Source organism: Balaenoptera musculus, chromosome 19 (assembly GCF_009873245.2).
Source record: "Balaenoptera musculus isolate JJ_BM4_2016_0621 chromosome 19, mBalMus1.pri.v3, whole genome shotgun sequence".
Lineage (NCBI taxonomy): Eukaryota > Metazoa > Chordata > Mammalia > Artiodactyla > Balaenopteridae > Balaenoptera > Balaenoptera musculus.
The window spans coordinates 16528761-16540600 of record NC_045803.1 but is presented as its reverse complement, the minus strand read 5'-3'; the positions used below and the strand labels follow the sequence as shown (position 1 = coordinate 16540600).

The 11840-nt window shown below is 55.6% G+C and overlaps 2 protein-coding genes across 2 annotated transcripts; one reads left to right on the top strand and one right to left on the bottom strand.

Moving 5' to 3' along the window:
* The first annotated feature begins 559 nt into the window (after positions 1 to 559).
* Positions 560 to 8818, top strand: CAPNS1 (calpain small subunit 1). The gene is made up of 11 exons (XM_036832996.1): positions 560 to 672; positions 1549 to 1763; positions 2692 to 2725; positions 3005 to 3094; positions 3263 to 3320; positions 3418 to 3482; positions 5350 to 5418; positions 5520 to 5598; positions 5736 to 5852; positions 8076 to 8134; positions 8318 to 8818. Exons 2-11 carry the CDS (start codon positions 1567 to 1569, stop codon positions 8342 to 8344), a joined length of 795 nt encoding a protein of 264 aa, XP_036688891.1. The 5' UTR covers positions 560 to 672; positions 1549 to 1566; the 3' UTR covers positions 8345 to 8818.
* A 743-nt stretch (positions 8819 to 9561) lies between these two features.
* Positions 9562 to 11207, bottom strand: LOC118884892 (cytochrome c oxidase subunit 7A1, mitochondrial). The gene is made up of 4 exons (XM_036833032.1): positions 11103 to 11207; positions 10299 to 10385; positions 10091 to 10175; positions 9562 to 9693 (listed from the first exon to the last, which is right to left on the bottom strand). The coding sequence occupies exons 1-4, from the start codon at positions 11115 to 11117 to the stop codon at positions 9638 to 9640; spliced, it is 243 nt and encodes an 80-aa protein (XP_036688927.1). The 5' UTR covers positions 11118 to 11207; the 3' UTR covers positions 9562 to 9637.
* Between the last annotated feature and the right edge of the window lie 633 nt (positions 11208 to 11840).

The window sequence follows — 11840 nt, the reverse complement described above, 5'->3', positions numbered from 1 at the left end:
CTGGTGACCCTGACTCAGGGGGTCAAGGGGTGTGGATGGAGAAGGCACAAGACAGTCCAATTCGTAGGCGGAACTGGACCGCCACCAGGGCTGTGCCGCAGGATCCCCGCCACAGATGCGGGCGCTTGTCCCCGGACTGTGGGCCAAACATAACTCGGGGCCTCCAGATGCTGCTTGTCGCGACAAGTCTAGGATAGGGGACAAGTGCCAAGAGCCCCAAGAGTTCCTTTCCGAGGAGGCCGAAAACCACATCTGTGAGCGGGTGGAGGCTGGCTTTGGGGCGAACATTCACACTACAACACTAGGGGGTGACCTTGGGCACGACGAGTCCTCAAGTCACCTCGGAGTTCTCGTCCCCGGGTGCCTGCACCTGGAACCAAGTGTAGGGAAAGACCTCAGCTCTTTAAAGTCAGGGCGGTGTCGGAATGCGAGGCACCGGAAACGCAGGACTGAGCCCGGGCGGCCGCACCCCATTACAGGAGGCGGTGCCGGCAGGCACACGCGGAGTTTCAATGTCGGCTCTAGGACCGTGCGGATGCCGCTGGGCCGCCCAGCAAGTGCCTAATCCGGCCTCTTCCGCCTGAGTCACCCGCCCCTCCCTGCGGAGCCGGACGCAGCCGGAGGCCCCGGAGCAGCACAGACTAGCGGACCGGCCGACGCGCGAGCGAGGTGGTGAGCGCCCAGTCCGGACTCCCCCTGCACTCCGTAAACCCGGCCCTGGAGGCCTCCCGACCCGAAGAGATCCTCAAATCTTGGCCTCAGGGGTCCACCACACCCACGATCTCAGATCCGACCCCCCAGATCTGTCCGGCCCTAGTTATCCCGCCGCGGGGACTTTTCCACCCTCCCTCTCAGGATCTAAAATAGGAGCCCATGGATTTGAGAGGCACCCCGTAAATTCAGCCCTGGGTGTGGCCTCCAGGACCACGATCCTGGATCCGTGCTCTCAATTCTAACGGGGACTCCGTTATCCCGGGCCCCGGGACTCACACTCAATATCTTAGACCCGAACCCATAGACACCGCGATGAGACTGTAATCCCGCTGCTGGTTGTACCTAAACCCTCAAGCCCACATTCTGGATTTCCTAAACTCTGCTCCAGGAGCCTCCAGGCGGAGAATTTCTGATCCACGCTCCCGACCCACCCCAAACCCCTAAATCAGTCTTAGGGCTCTGGATCTCAGATTCGAGAGCCAGCTTGGGACCCCCATCTCGAGAACCCCACTTGACCTGGCCGGTGTCTGGTGCCTAATGATGCCTATGCGTAGACTCAGCCTAGAGTCCTTCAAGCCAGACGCGGACCCTTTGGACCGGGAGGAGGTTTCAAACCTGATCTTGCGTCCCTATGCCACCCAGCCAAGAACTACCTTCCCCCAGAAGCCCAGACCCCATCCCGAATGGACCCTTAAGCCGCAGCCGGAGGATAGGTCTCCGCCTAGAGGCTTCATATCACTCCCCCAAGTCCAGCAGTCAGAAATGCGTATTTCTGTGGGGGAAGGGGCGGGCTCAGGGACGAGACAGCCACCTGACTCCTTTTTCCCTCCTCAGGAATCTTGAGTCACAGCCATGTTCCTGGTTAACTCGTTCTTGAAGGGTGGAGGAGGCGGCGGGGGAGGCGGGGGCCTGGGCGGGGGCCTAGGGAATGTGCTCGGAGGCCTGATCAGCGGGGCCGGAGGCGGCGGCGGCGGAGGAGGAGGCGGCGGCGGCGGTGGTGGTGGCGGAACTGCCATGCGCATCCTGGGCGGGGTCATTAGCGCCATTAGGTAAGGCGGGGCCTGAGGAGGGGCGGGGCCTGGAGGAAGAGGCTTGTCCAGCCAGGATAGAATGGGGTAACCTGGACACTGACCAGGAACCTTAATTAGGCTGGGCCGGGCCTGGGCTAGGAGACCGGCCTTGAGGGGGCCGACCGTAATGAGTTCATGGGGGCGGGGCTTGACATGGGGGTAGTCTGTTGTGGGGGCACAATCGGATGGGACCGGCGGGGCTTTGGGAGGTGGGGCTTAATGGGGCTGGCGCGGCCTACTTCCGCTAACCTGGAGACAAACGTTAAGGGGGCGGAGCCAGTGAGGCTGGGTATCACTTCATGGGGGCAAGGCTAGCCTTATGGGCGCGGCGTGGCCCTCGTAGGTGGGTCAATGAGGTGTGCCCAGAAGAGGTCTAACCGTAATGGGACAGGGGATATGGCCTTGAAGGGACAGGGCCTGGCTGGGAACTGCCTGGTTAAAATAGAAAAATGTCCTGGTGGAGGTAGGGCAGGGCGTCGGTAGGGGCCTCGTTAGTCTTGGCCACTGAGTGTGATCCCTTAAAGGGGTGAGAACTAATGGAGCTGGGGTGGGATCTTGGGAAGACACAAGTGTTCAGAAGCCGTGGCGATGGAGCAGGTTCCTAGACAGGTGGAACCCAGGAGGGTGGGGCCCCGGGAAGCTGGGGCCGAGCTTCTATGAAGTGAGCTCTCGTCTTTTGAGGAATCTGCCATTGCGTAGGTGTGCCCTGGCAAGAGGGTGTCCTACCGTGGGGGCACAACCAGGGCAGCGAGGATAGGGACAGGTGAGGACAAGGACTGATGAGGCGGGCGGAGGGAAGAGGTAGGTAGGGCGGCGAGCTGGGGGTTGGGGGCTTGGGGTGTGGGGGCTGGTGCTGCCCGTTGGAGGCCCCGCCCCCTGGCACTAACTCCCCCTTGTTTCCCTTCAGTGAGGCGGCTGCGCAGTACAACCCAGAGCCCCCGGTAAGCCACCCTTCATAATCGGAGACCCCTCTTCTTCAAAGGGACAAGGACCCATCCTTGTCCCTTTGAAGAAGCCCCACACCTCTCCTTATGAAATTTGTCTCATTAAGTCTCTCCCTTGTAACATCCTTAAACTTTGCTATATCCACTCCCTATTCATTGACCACTTCTCATTCATTGGTCACGCAGCCACCCAGGCCACTCTGACTTTCCCACCTAAGGCTGTCCTGGCCAGGGCACCCCTCCCCCTACCTGCTCTGAGATCTCTTCCCTCTGCAGCCCCCTCGCACCCATTACTCCAACATCGAGGCCAATGAGAGTGAGGAGGTCCGGCAGTTCCGGAGGCTCTTTGCCCAACTGGCTGGAGAGGTAAGTAACCTGGGGCCCTCAGAAGTGTCCTAACCTTTCCATGCCTTCCCTCTGGATGCCCTTTACAGGTACATTTGACCATGGCAATCCCAAAGTTCCCATCCTCCTTCATGACATGCCCAGACCCCTTTCAGTCACCCCTGACCCATTCCTAACTTCTCCCCCTAGGACATGGAGGTCAGTGCCACAGAACTCATGAACATTCTCAACAAAGTCGTGACCCGACGTGAGTGACTGGGGTCAACACACAGGGCAGGTTTAGAGGCATGGCGGCTGGGGTAGCTGTGATCTCTGGCCTCTGACTTTCAACCTGCATCCCACAGATCCTGATCTGAAGACTGATGGTTTTGGCATTGACACATGTCGCAGCATGGTGGCTGTTATGGATGTATCCTTGAGGGCAGTCTGGTGGAGGCCTTGGTGAAGAGGGGATTTTCTTTTTTGCTTTTCTTTCTTTCTTTTTTTTTTGGCTGTGCTGCACGGCTTGTGGGATCTTAGTTCCCCAGCCAGGGATTGAACCCGGGCCCTCGGCAGTGAGGGTGAGGAGTCCTAACCACTGGACTGCCAGGGAATTCCCAAGAGGGGATTTTCTGAGAGCATGATTGGGGCAGTCAGTGTGTAGCTTTCATACCCACAGATGTAGACATGTATATATCAGAACACACACCCACCTTGGACATACGGCAATACATAATAACATCAGCTGTCATAACATGTTGCATAGGGTTAAACAAATCCAGCTCTGCCCTTAGCAAGGTTACTGAGCCTCTCTGTGCCTCAATTTGCCTCTCTGTAAAATCGGGTGAATGATAATGGTGATACCAAATTGGAGTTGCACGCAAATGGTTTAGCACAGTACATAGCACATAAGTGGTGTGTACATGCTAACTGTTACCATGATCTCACCCAGGTAGATTTTTCAGCTCTGAATCTGTTTCTCTGTCACTGGGGTATAATACTGGTGGGACTGGTGTCTTGAGGATTTAGTGACAAAAGTGACATTCCTGAGAAGCTTAGCACTATCTGACATGTACTTGGTCATTTGATAAGTCTTGGCCATTGTTGCTATTTATTGAGAATTTATCAAGTGCCAACCCCTGAGCTAAGGGCTTTATACCAATATACAGCCCTCTCATTCACTTTTATTTATTTGTTTATTTATATTTATTTATTTATTTTTTGGCTACGTTGGGTCTTCGTTGCTGCACGTGGGCTTTCTCTAGTTGCTGCAAGTGGGGGCTACTCTTCGTTGCGGTGCGCAGGCTTCTCACTGTGGTGGCTTCTCTTGTTGCAGAGCACCGGCTCTAGGTGCATGGGCTTCAGTAGTTGTGGCACGCGGGCTCAGTAGTTGTGGCTCGTGGGCTCTAGAGTGCAGGCTCAGTAGTTGTGGCGCACGGGCTTAGTTGCTCTACGGAATGTGGGATCTTCCCAGACCAGGGCTTGAACCCATGTCCCCTGCATTGTCAGGCGGATTCTTAACAACTGCGCCACCAGGGAAGCCCCTCATTCACTTTTTATCACAAACCCAGCAGGTATTTACTCTCATCACCTTATTTCCTTAGAGTTCTAAGATACCCTTGTTTTTTTTTTTTTTTTTTTTTTTTTTTTGTTTCTTTTTTAAAATCATATATTTATTTATTTACTTATGGCTGCATTGGGTCTTCGTTGCTGCATGTGGGCTTTCTCTAGTTGCGGCGAGCAGGGGCTACTCTCCGTTGTGGTGCACGGGCTTCTCATTGCAGTGGCTTCTCTTGTTGCGGAGCACGGGCTCTAGGTGCGCGGGCTTCAGTAGTTGTGGCACGTGGGCTCAGTAGTTGTGGCTCGCGGGCTCTAGAGCCCAGGCTCACTAGTTGTGGCGCACAGGCTTAGTTGCTCAGCGGCATGTGGGATCTTCCTGGACCAGGGCTTGAACCCGTGTCCCCTGCATTGGCAGGCGGATTCTTAACCACTGCGTCACCAGGGAAGTCCCATATACCCTTGTTTTTTACGTCCTAACATTTATAACATTGAATTACTGTTGAAGAATTTTATAAATGAGGAATTCCCCGTGGTTATGTTTAAAGAGTCCTTATCATTTAGAAATATAGACTAAAATAAGTATGGCAAAATGAACAATGAAGCCACACCCAAGGTGACATGACTAGGGTGGGATGGGAGCTGGGGTTTTAGCCCAGATTCCCCTGCTTGGCCATTATCATCATCATGTACACAGTGCACACATCTGGGTACATTTATTCTTAACACCCTCTCACCAGAGTGACACGACCGGCAAACTGGGCTTCGAGGAATTCAAGTACTTGTGGAACAACATCAAAAAGTGGCAGGTGTGCGCAGCCTCTGAAACTCCTATTACAGAGACCCCCAAGCCATGGAGATGCCATGCCCCATGATGCTTAGTTGAACCGTGACCTCCTTGTCCCCACAGGCCATATACAAACAGTTTGACATTGACGGTTCAGGGACCATTGGCAGCAGTGAACTCCCGGGGGCCTTTGAGGCAGCAGGTGTGGCTGGCGGGAACGTGATGGGGCTGGGGGTGGGACTGGTGAGGCAGCCCCCACTGAGCTGGGCTGAGCCTGAATCCTGGGGCTGGGAGGGCTGGGCTCCGTGGCCCCCACACCTGAGAGACAGTCGTTCTCAGGATTCCACCTGAATGAGCATCTCTACAACATGATCATCCGACGCTACTCAGATGAGGGAGGGAACATGGATTTTGACAACTTCATCAGCTGCCTGGTCAGACTGGATGCCATGTTCCGTGAGTGACACCCCAGCTGTCTTCCTGGGTGGGGATTTGTCCAACTTCCATCCGCCAGGCCTCCTCTGAGCCTGACGCTGAGGTGGGCAATGTTAGGGGCACAGCAGTGACTGAAACAGCCCTAGTTTCTGCCCTCATGTTACTCACAGTCCAGAGGAGGGGAGGCAAATTACCAGACAGTGGGATCGGGGAAGCCTAGGCAGAGCGATGAGGGCTGTGAGGGGGAAGCTCAGGGCAGATGGGGTTTAGATTTGTGACTGGGGGAGCTGTCACAGCTATTCAACCCTAACAAGGCACCTGATGCAGCTTAAGGGGTCAAGGAGGGCTTCCTGGAGGAGGGAGGGCACATGTGAGTGGAGACCTGAAGGATGAGGAGGAGTGACCCCAGCAAGAGGGTGGGGACGAGCGCTGCAGCGCGAACAGCCTGTGCGAAGGCCTAGAAAGGAAAGCGTAGATGGTGCTTTGGATGATTTTGGTTGGACTTGGTTCAGAGTGCTAAAAAGGAAGGGGGTGGGATGGGGAGACATAAGGCTGGGAGGGGTCAGTAGGGGCTGGATCATGAGGGCTCTTGTGAACATTAATGCACTGAATCCTTGAGACAGCCCTGCGAAGTGGGAATTATTGTCCCCATTTTCTGGAGGAGGAACCTAGGGTTCAAGGAGGCAAAATTTCTTGCTCACAGCCACTTAGCTAGGAAGTTGCAAAGCTAGAATTTGAACTCAGATTTGTCTGAGAGAGTTGCATAAAAGGAGGCAGGAGCAATGGGCCTGGTCAGGCTGTGCAGGCTGTGAATGCCAAGTTCAGGGGTGCTCAGACTCTACTGGGGACAGTGGACAGGGTCCAGGCAGGGGAATGACAGGGTCTCAGGTTTAGCTTTAGGAAGACCTCCCGGCCTCCCAAGAGCCCAGGGAGGACAATGCATTAAGAGCATGGGGAGAGGAAAAGGGGGCAGGTATGTCGGGGACATGAAGGGAAGGTGGGAGAGGACGATAGGGCAGATGATGCCAAAAGTCATGTATGAGAGGGCCCAAGAAATGGCCTTGGATTTACCAGCAAGAGGGCCAGCAGTGACTGCAACATCCGGGGTACTAGGCTAGTGGGCCCTTGAGGGTGGTAACTGAGTGGTGAGTGAAAGAGAAGCCACAAAGACAGTATGGGCGCCTGTTTGCCTACTGGTTTGGCTGTGAGTGAGGAACATGGAGTCGAGTTTCAGGGCAGGAGTGGGGACCACACCAGACTGTAGGAGCAGGAAGTGCAGCACCTCCTTCCGGTAGCCTGCTTAGGCTGGAACCGTGCGGAGCCGGTCAGTGGGAGGCTGGGGCTGGGGCTTGGGCAGAGGGGTGATGGGGGACATGCAGGTCAGGATATGGAGCCCATTACTGAGGTGGGTAGCAGTCAGGGTTCCAATCCCAGTTTCCTCACTTTTTTGCTCTGTGACATGGGGCACATCACTACATTTCTCTGTGCCTTATTTTTTTTTCATTAAAAAAAAAAACATTTATTAATTAATTATTTATTTATTTTGGCTGCGCTGGGTCTTAGTTGTGGCACGTGGGATCTTTGTTGCGGCATACAGGATCTTTTTCTTTTTAGTTGCGGCATGTGGACTTCTTAGTTGTGGCATGCATGTGGGATCTAGCTCCCGAACCAGGGACTGAACCCGGGCCCCCTGCATTGAGAGCGTGGAGTCTTACCCACTGGACCACCAGGGAGATCCCTCTGTGCCTTATTTTTTTTTTTTTTTTTTTTTACGTTGGGTTTATTTATTTATTTATTTATTTATTTTTGGCTGTGTTGGGTCTTCGTTTCTGTGCAAGGGCTTTCTCCAGTTGCGGCAAGTGGGGGCCACTCTTCATCGCGGTGCGCGGGCCTCTCACTATCACGGCCTCTTTTGTTGCGGAGCACAGGCTCCAGACGCGCAAGCTCAGTAATTGTGGTTCACGGGCCCAGCTGCTCCGCGGCATGTGGGACCTTCCCAGACCAGGGCTCGAACCCGTGTCCCCTGCATTGGCAGGCAGATTCTCAACCACTGCGCCACCAGGGAAGCCCATGTGCCTTATTTTTAAATGACACTTATCTCACAGAATCGGATTAAATGAGTTCATACATGGAAAGCGCTTTATACATTGCTTGGCACAGAGTACTAGCCATTATTATTGTCATCCCATCTATTAATATATTTTTATCCTAAAAGCCAATCCCTCCAACCCTTCCTTTCACCAGGTGCCTTCAAATCTCTTGACAGAGATGGCACTGGACAAATCCAGGTGAACATCCAGGAGGTAAGAACCCCCATCCTGGGATGTGGGATCCTAGCAGGGGGCCCCTCCCCTCAGTCCCATGTACCAGCTCTGGGCTGGGGCTCGCTCCCTCCTATTTTCCCAGCGACCCCTGGGTGAGGGCAGAGAAGGGCTGCTGGTATTCTTAGGTTCCCTGATCCTCACTCAGTGCCTTCCTCTCCCCAGTGGCTACAGCTGACCATGTATTCCTGAATGGGAGTCCCAGACCTGCCCCCTCATCGCCTCGCTCTAGGAGTCGCCTTGGACTCTTCGGTCTCCCCCAGGGCTGATCCTTGTTTGCAGTCACATCTTCATGGCTCCTGCTGACCCACAGGCCTTTCTGTTCTCCCAGCCCTTGGCACCTGGATTCTCAGTCAACAGCCAGGGCCCAACATGCTTCAACACACCCTGCCCCAGCACACCCGTCTCACATCTACTCCATAATCCCTCTCTTGCATCTGTGCCAAGCCCAACGTTTGTGTTGCTTGCACACCCCAAGGGCCCTTCTCAGTTCTGGGAGGATGACTCCAGTCCCTACACACCCTGGCACACCCATTCAGTTACCACCCAGGCAGCTGAACTCCAGGCTATAACAGGCCACATGCCCCAGTGCCTGTGTCTGTATTCTGCTCCCAGCCTGCCAGGCCCAGGAGGAAATAAATGCACCCCAGTTGCTGCTCTCTCTGAGATCTGCCTCCTGTTCTGAGAGTTGAGGGGTGGCTCTGGCTCTGTTTGGGGCAGAGGGAGTCTGCCTCCGCCTGTCTTCTAGTCCTGGTCTTTTTTCAAATTCTCGATCCCAGTTGAGCTGTAGCCTCATTCTTTTTGGGTCTTTTTTTGGCCCCGCTGCATGTGGGATCTTAGTTCCCTGACCCAGGATTGAACCTGCGCCCCCTGCATTGGAAGTGCGGAGTCTTAACCACTGGACCGCCAGGGAAGTCCCTGTAGCCTCATTCTTGGTGAGATCTCTCACAGAGCCTGCGGAGGCCAAGACTAGAAGCCTGGACCATCTCTGCTTCTGCTCCAAGAGCCACGCTGGTGGGAAGTCTCAGTGCTACCCCTGGCTCTGTCCCCCAAGGCCATGTTTGCCCCTCTCAGCTTCTGTGCTTGAGTGAGTCTGTCCTCACTTGCCTCTGCCTCTGTGTGTCATACATTATGCTCAGCATCTTCCTTCCCACCCTCCGGCCTCTGCAGGGAGAGGGGCTGCCATCCCAGGATACAAAGCCCCTGTCCCATTCCAGGTCCCCAGGCCCGGAGGGGCAGCCCAGGGGTGCTGTGTGGGGCTCCCAGCCCTTCTGGGAGGGCTGAGAGGCAGCGATAGATATCCTAGGGATAGCCCTGGTCTAGCGTCGGAGACTCAGGGCTGGGGCAGTGGTCTGTCCACAGGGCAGAGATCACTTGCTGGTGGAAGGCTGGGAGGTACACACACGGAGGACAGAGCCGGGCTGGCTTCCCCAGGAAGCCAGCACATTTATTGATGCTTGTTCAGGTCCTGCAGACTTCTTGGTTTCACTTCTTGTGAGGGAAGGAGGCCCAGCCAAGGAAGTACAGGCTGTAGACAGTGCCTAGGGAGGGAGTGTGGGGGGATACAGAATGAGACCCTAATTCCCTCCCTGAGCCCCCTGCAGACTCCCCAGTCACCATCCTGGGTCTCAGCCCTACTTCAGGCTCCAGCTCCCTTCCCAAACTGCACTTCAACTGGGGAAATGCTGGACCTTGATCCAGACCAGGCTTTGGGCTTTCTCCCCAGACCCATCACTAGCCCAGCCGCCCTCCTGGGACAGAAGCCCAAGCCCTAGGGTGCTTCCTCCCTATTTGCCAGCCCAGAGCCCCATACCGTCCCACACCAGCTCAGAACCCAATCCCCTCCCAAAACCCCAGCGCTGGAACCAGCCCCTTCCCCACTCCATCTCGAGTCCCGCCTCCTCCCGCAGTTCAGGCCGAGCCGGGCCCTGCACTCACCTCCCAGACACAGAGCCATAGTCACTCGATACAGGATGTTGTCGGTTAGACCGCCCTTCAAGTGCACCGGGAGGTCATTGTCCGCCTGGATGTTGGGGGTAAACGATTGGAAAGGCGCTGCCTACTCGGTAGACCTTAAGCCCCTGCCTGCCCAACTCCTCTTCAGGACCAAGCAGGCGGCCCCGGGTCCTCCCCCCGCCCCGCCTACCTGGAAGAGTTTTTGTTTCTCAGCCACTCGGTTCTCGAAGCGGTTCCGGGCGGTTGAGCTAAAGGAGCGTACCAGTGCCTGGGAGACCTGTGGAGAGGGGATGGCTGGGTATTGGAGGCGCCTGGAGGGGTGTCCCGGAGGAGGTCCCGCTGGGGAGAGGGTGTCGGACTTTCCGAGGCTCTGACTCGGGGACGGTCCTGTCCCTTGGGAGCGTCTCAAAGGCAAGATCCGAACTGGCAGCAAGAGTGGGGGAGGGTGTCCTGTCAAGAAAGGCCCAGAAGAAGGGGACTCGTGCCTAGAGGGTCTGGCTTGGAGGCTATCAGTCTGTCTAGAGGGTACTATTGGAAGAGGATTGGACCCAGAAGGGAGACTCATGTTCTGCGGGTCCAAGTCCCGGAGAGGTTTTTTGCAGTTTCCTGGATTAATGGGAGGAGCTCAGGTGCCGGGAATGTCAGGACAGGATCTGGAGTGCCTGGGGGATTTCCCGGCTGCCCGAGAGCTTCGGGGGCGGGGAAGGGGTGTTACGTTCCCGGTGCCTAAGTCCCGAGGTATAACGGGAGCCCTGGATGAAGGGAAGAAGTTCAAACTCGGGGCTTTGGGCCATGTTAACGGGTCCCCGGCTGTCTCAGAAGCTCTTGGACTGGGAGCTGGGGGGAGGGGGCCCCAGGCTTATTAGGAGGGAGTCCCGAGCCCTGAAGGGGGCTCACGTTCCAAGTCCCCAGATCCCGGCATGTTTGGGGAGTCTCGTATAGGGGCGAGGGCTTCCGGGTTGGGGGACCCAGCCCGACCCGTGGGGGCCCTCACCCGCAGGGCCCTCATCCTGCGTCCTCCTCTTCGGCCGGAGTCACCTCCCCTCTCCGCCCAAGGACAGACGGTGCCCTCCCCTCCGGGGGAGTCCCAGGCCACGCCCTCGGCGCGCCCCGGGACAGCGAGGTCCCGGCGGCCGCTTTCCGATTCGTCCAATAGGTGGGCGGAGCAGACGCTGCAACCCCATCCTCGCATCCCAGCGCCAAATGGTTGGAGCACCCATCTGTTACTCAACTCGGAATTCTGTTGGTCCGCGTGGAGGGGAAAGCGGTTCCACAGAATTCATTTTTGGGTTGTTTCTGCGGTGACATCGGTCTGGGGCAAGTGCAAGTCCTCCGTCGGGTCTCCTCGGATCTCTCCCTATCCGACAGACGTTGGAGAGTGAGTAAAGGAAGGTAAGATACCATCTTTCATTATGTCAAGTGCAGTCCTTTTCCCTCCCATGTTGAAACAGATTGCTGTGGCTTTGGCTAAACGTCAATGTTCATTTTGGGTTTAGGGACCATGTAGTATGGAAAATGCACTCAACTCACACCTCATCCAGGTGAGTGATGGGAACCAAGGAAGTAGTAGATTACGCCCGTATCTCATACTCACGGGGGCATATGCTGCTTCCTCACTGAGTGGAATGAAAGGCAGGATAATTTTCCTTGTTTAGTTATTTTTCATTATCTCTCTTGGTTTATTGTGAATCCATGTAGCTGACTCTGCATAAGTTAAACATGCACACAAAAT

What these genes read in the sequence shown, in the direction of transcription:
- LOC118884892 (XM_036833032.1), bottom strand. An exon ending in AGAAACAAAAACTCTTCCAG is followed by an intron (nt 10,176 to 10,298) that starts GTAGGCGGGGCG and finishes CCCAACATCCAG; the next exon opens with GCGGACAATGACCTCCCGGT. An exon ending in TATGGCTCTGTGTCTGGGAG is followed by an intron (nt 9,694 to 10,090) that starts GTGAGTGCAGGG and finishes CTCCCTCCCTAG; the next exon opens with GCACTGTCTACAGCCTGTAC.
- CAPNS1 (XM_036832996.1), top strand. Translation starts at nt 1,567, where the DNA reads ATGTTCCTGGTTAACTCGTTCTTGAAGGGTGGAGGAGGCGGCGGGGGA. An exon ending in AGTACAACCCAGAGCCCCCG is followed by an intron (nt 2,726 to 3,004) that starts GTAAGCCACCCT and finishes TTCCCTCTGCAG; the next exon opens with CCCCCTCGCACCCATTACTC. An exon ending in TCCAGGTGAACATCCAGGAG is followed by an intron (nt 8,135 to 8,317) that starts GTAAGAACCCCC and finishes TCCTCTCCCCAG; the next exon opens with TGGCTACAGCTGACCATGTA.